General features: G+C 34.0%; 1 protein-coding gene across 6 annotated transcripts in view; it reads left to right on the forward strand.

The window, feature by feature from the left end:
* Positions 1–2500, forward strand: part of LOC125042397 (focal adhesion kinase 1-like) — a 48874-nt gene that overhangs the window by 33632 nt on the left and 12742 nt on the right. For all 6 annotated transcript variants that reach the window (XM_047638015.1, XM_047638017.1, XM_047638016.1 and 3 more), the window contains 5 exons: positions 1–69; positions 249–494; positions 777–854; positions 1083–1175; positions 1452–1581. The exon at positions 1–69 is cut by the window's left edge and continues 33 nt beyond it. In XM_047638015.1, the coding sequence (XP_047493971.1) occupies positions 1–69; positions 249–494; positions 777–854; positions 1083–1175; positions 1452–1581 (616 nt within the window). The remainder of the gene's footprint in view (positions 70–248; positions 495–776; positions 855–1082; positions 1176–1451; positions 1582–2500) is intronic.

The raw sequence follows: 2500 nt of genomic DNA on the forward strand, positions 1-2500 counted from the left end.
GGAAATGAAGGCATTGATCAGGAATCGGCAATTCAGTTAGCTTGTATTGAAATTAAGCGAATGTTTAAGGTATGTCTTAATATTATGAAAGAGTATGTTTTGTGATATATTTTTTTTTTTAACAAAAAAATTTATTTCAGTTATCATTCTTTTATGTTATGCAGCTAAACTGCTTACTTTTAGTTGGAGACATAATGACATTATTTATAACCAATACACATTTCCCCTCCTCCCAAAAAATTCTTTAGGACATGAATGGTAGCACCCTGGAGAAGAAATCAAACCTAGAGTTCCTTGAGAAGGACATCGGCCTGCACAAATTCCTTCCATCTTCAGTCCTAAACACAGTCAAGCCCAAAACGCTGCGCAAGTCACTCCAGCAACACTTCAAGAAGTACGGCCAGCTGTCAGAGTCTGAGTGCTTCTTTAAATTCCTAGAACTGTTAGGCAAAGGCAGGAAATATGACCAGGAGTCATTCCGATGTGCTCTGGGGGTAAGTGTGCTTTTTTTTTTTTTTCCTTCCTTCCTTTCATTGCTTTCTCTCTTTTTTCTTCTCTATGTGTAATATGGAAAATATTGTTATATAATTTCTGTAGTAAAAGGAACCTTTTTTCATGTGGTGATATCACATATATTTCACTCAGTAATTTGTAAATATGCCATATATTTTTCTTTCTTATTTTGTTACTGTCATTCTTTTTATAAATCTTAGTTTTTTTCTGTCTCTTTATGGTTAGATGAATATATTAATATGAATTTTATTTCCAATTTCCAGTCTGGTTGGTCAATTCCAGTCACCCTGTTGGTGGGCCCTTCAGTTGGGATTTCATACACAACAGATTCTGCATCAAAGGTAGAGCTGAAGCTTAGATTTCTTGATTCATTATCTCTGATGCTGGAGAGTGATTCTTTGTGTTGCCGTCAATTTATTTACATGAAATAATTTTTTTGTAATTATTCATATACCATTTATATAAGATATTACACATACATTACATAGACATGTTTATTTCTTATTAAATGGATTTATCTTACAAGAAAGTCTTGGTGTCGATTGACATTTTTGATATTGTCTTTCCAGCCTCACCACATGGCAAGCTTTGAACAAGTCCAGAGTGTAGAGACACTAACCACAGACTGTGATACCCACCGCAAGGCCCTTGTACAACTCAAGGTAGGTTGGCTTGTGTCTCCTATTACTGTTCTCTTTTGTTATACTTTTCTTTTTGCTCAGAATATCTTTTTAAATCTCTCCTCCTTTTTGCTTCTTATTTGTCAGCAGGTTTTCTTAAAATTATTTTCCTTACTATTCATATTCCTGTTTTTTTTATTCTTCCTTCACTCTTTTTATTTATTTGATTGAATCAAATTCTAGATCATTATGACGATAAAAAAAGAAAAGAAATCTTTTGACATTGAATAACCTTCCAAAATGGCTGTCATTCTGAAGGTGGCAGGAACAGCAGAGGCGCTGACAGTCACGTGCCCAAGCATAGCTGCTGCTGAGAGCCTTGCAGACCTGATTGACGGTTACTGCCGCCTTGTAAACAACACACGCACGTCCTTGTGGAATACAAAAGGTAGGAAGAGCAGGGAAAGTATAGGGTTTTCTGTGTCCAGATAATAGATCCATGGATTAGTTTTTTTGTTTTTTTCTCTCTCTCTCTCTTCTTTTCTTTTCTTTTTTTCTTTTAATTCAAAAAGAAAAGCAGATATGATGTGTCTGTGTGTGTATGTGAAGAGGATTGTCCTGTTGAAAAAGGACTTTGTGTTGATATTTCTAGCTGTTGTTATGCAATTGATAATGTGCTTTCTCTTTTTTTTCCTCTCTCTCTTTTACTTCTAAATTTCTTGAAGCCATCTTCCTCCTAATAAAGAAAATATATGACTTAAAAGCATCTTTTTTAGAGAGAGAAAGATTTTGATGGTTTTCTTTAGTAGCATACCTTTGACAGTAATTCATCAAATCTATAGCTAAAGACTGTCAACGACTGTTATGTCAAGTGTTTGATCCAACAAAAACAACAGTAATGTCTGTATACCTTATCATAAATGCCAAATTCACTGAAGGAGCCACAGTGAATTACTTATCCCACTCAGCAGAAAGGTTGTTAAGTACTAGATGTATGGTCAGTTTTGCTAAGTGAATTCATAGTTTTTCCTCACTTCTTTTCAGTGATTAGATGCCTCTTAATGGGATGAATAAAATTTATTAGTACCTTATACTTCCTACTTTTAAAAAAATGTAAGGATTTCTTCCTCTTTGTTATAACTTTAATCCAAAGTCTCCAGGAAAATGTGTTCATTATAGTATTGTTTCATGAAATGTCTCTGCACAAAGATGGCTCTGCAAGTGCTTAGCCACAAAGGATTCAATTAGTAGAACTTGTGACCTCACTTGATTTCACCTTTCCTTGATTTTTTTTTACTAATGCTATCCATATCAGTGCTGTCATTTTTTTATTGAATGTTATAATTATTATAGTGTTATTAACATTA

This window comes from Penaeus chinensis, chromosome 32 (assembly GCF_019202785.1).
Source record: "Penaeus chinensis breed Huanghai No. 1 chromosome 32, ASM1920278v2, whole genome shotgun sequence".
Taxonomy (NCBI): Eukaryota; Metazoa; Arthropoda; class Malacostraca; order Decapoda; family Penaeidae; genus Penaeus; species Penaeus chinensis.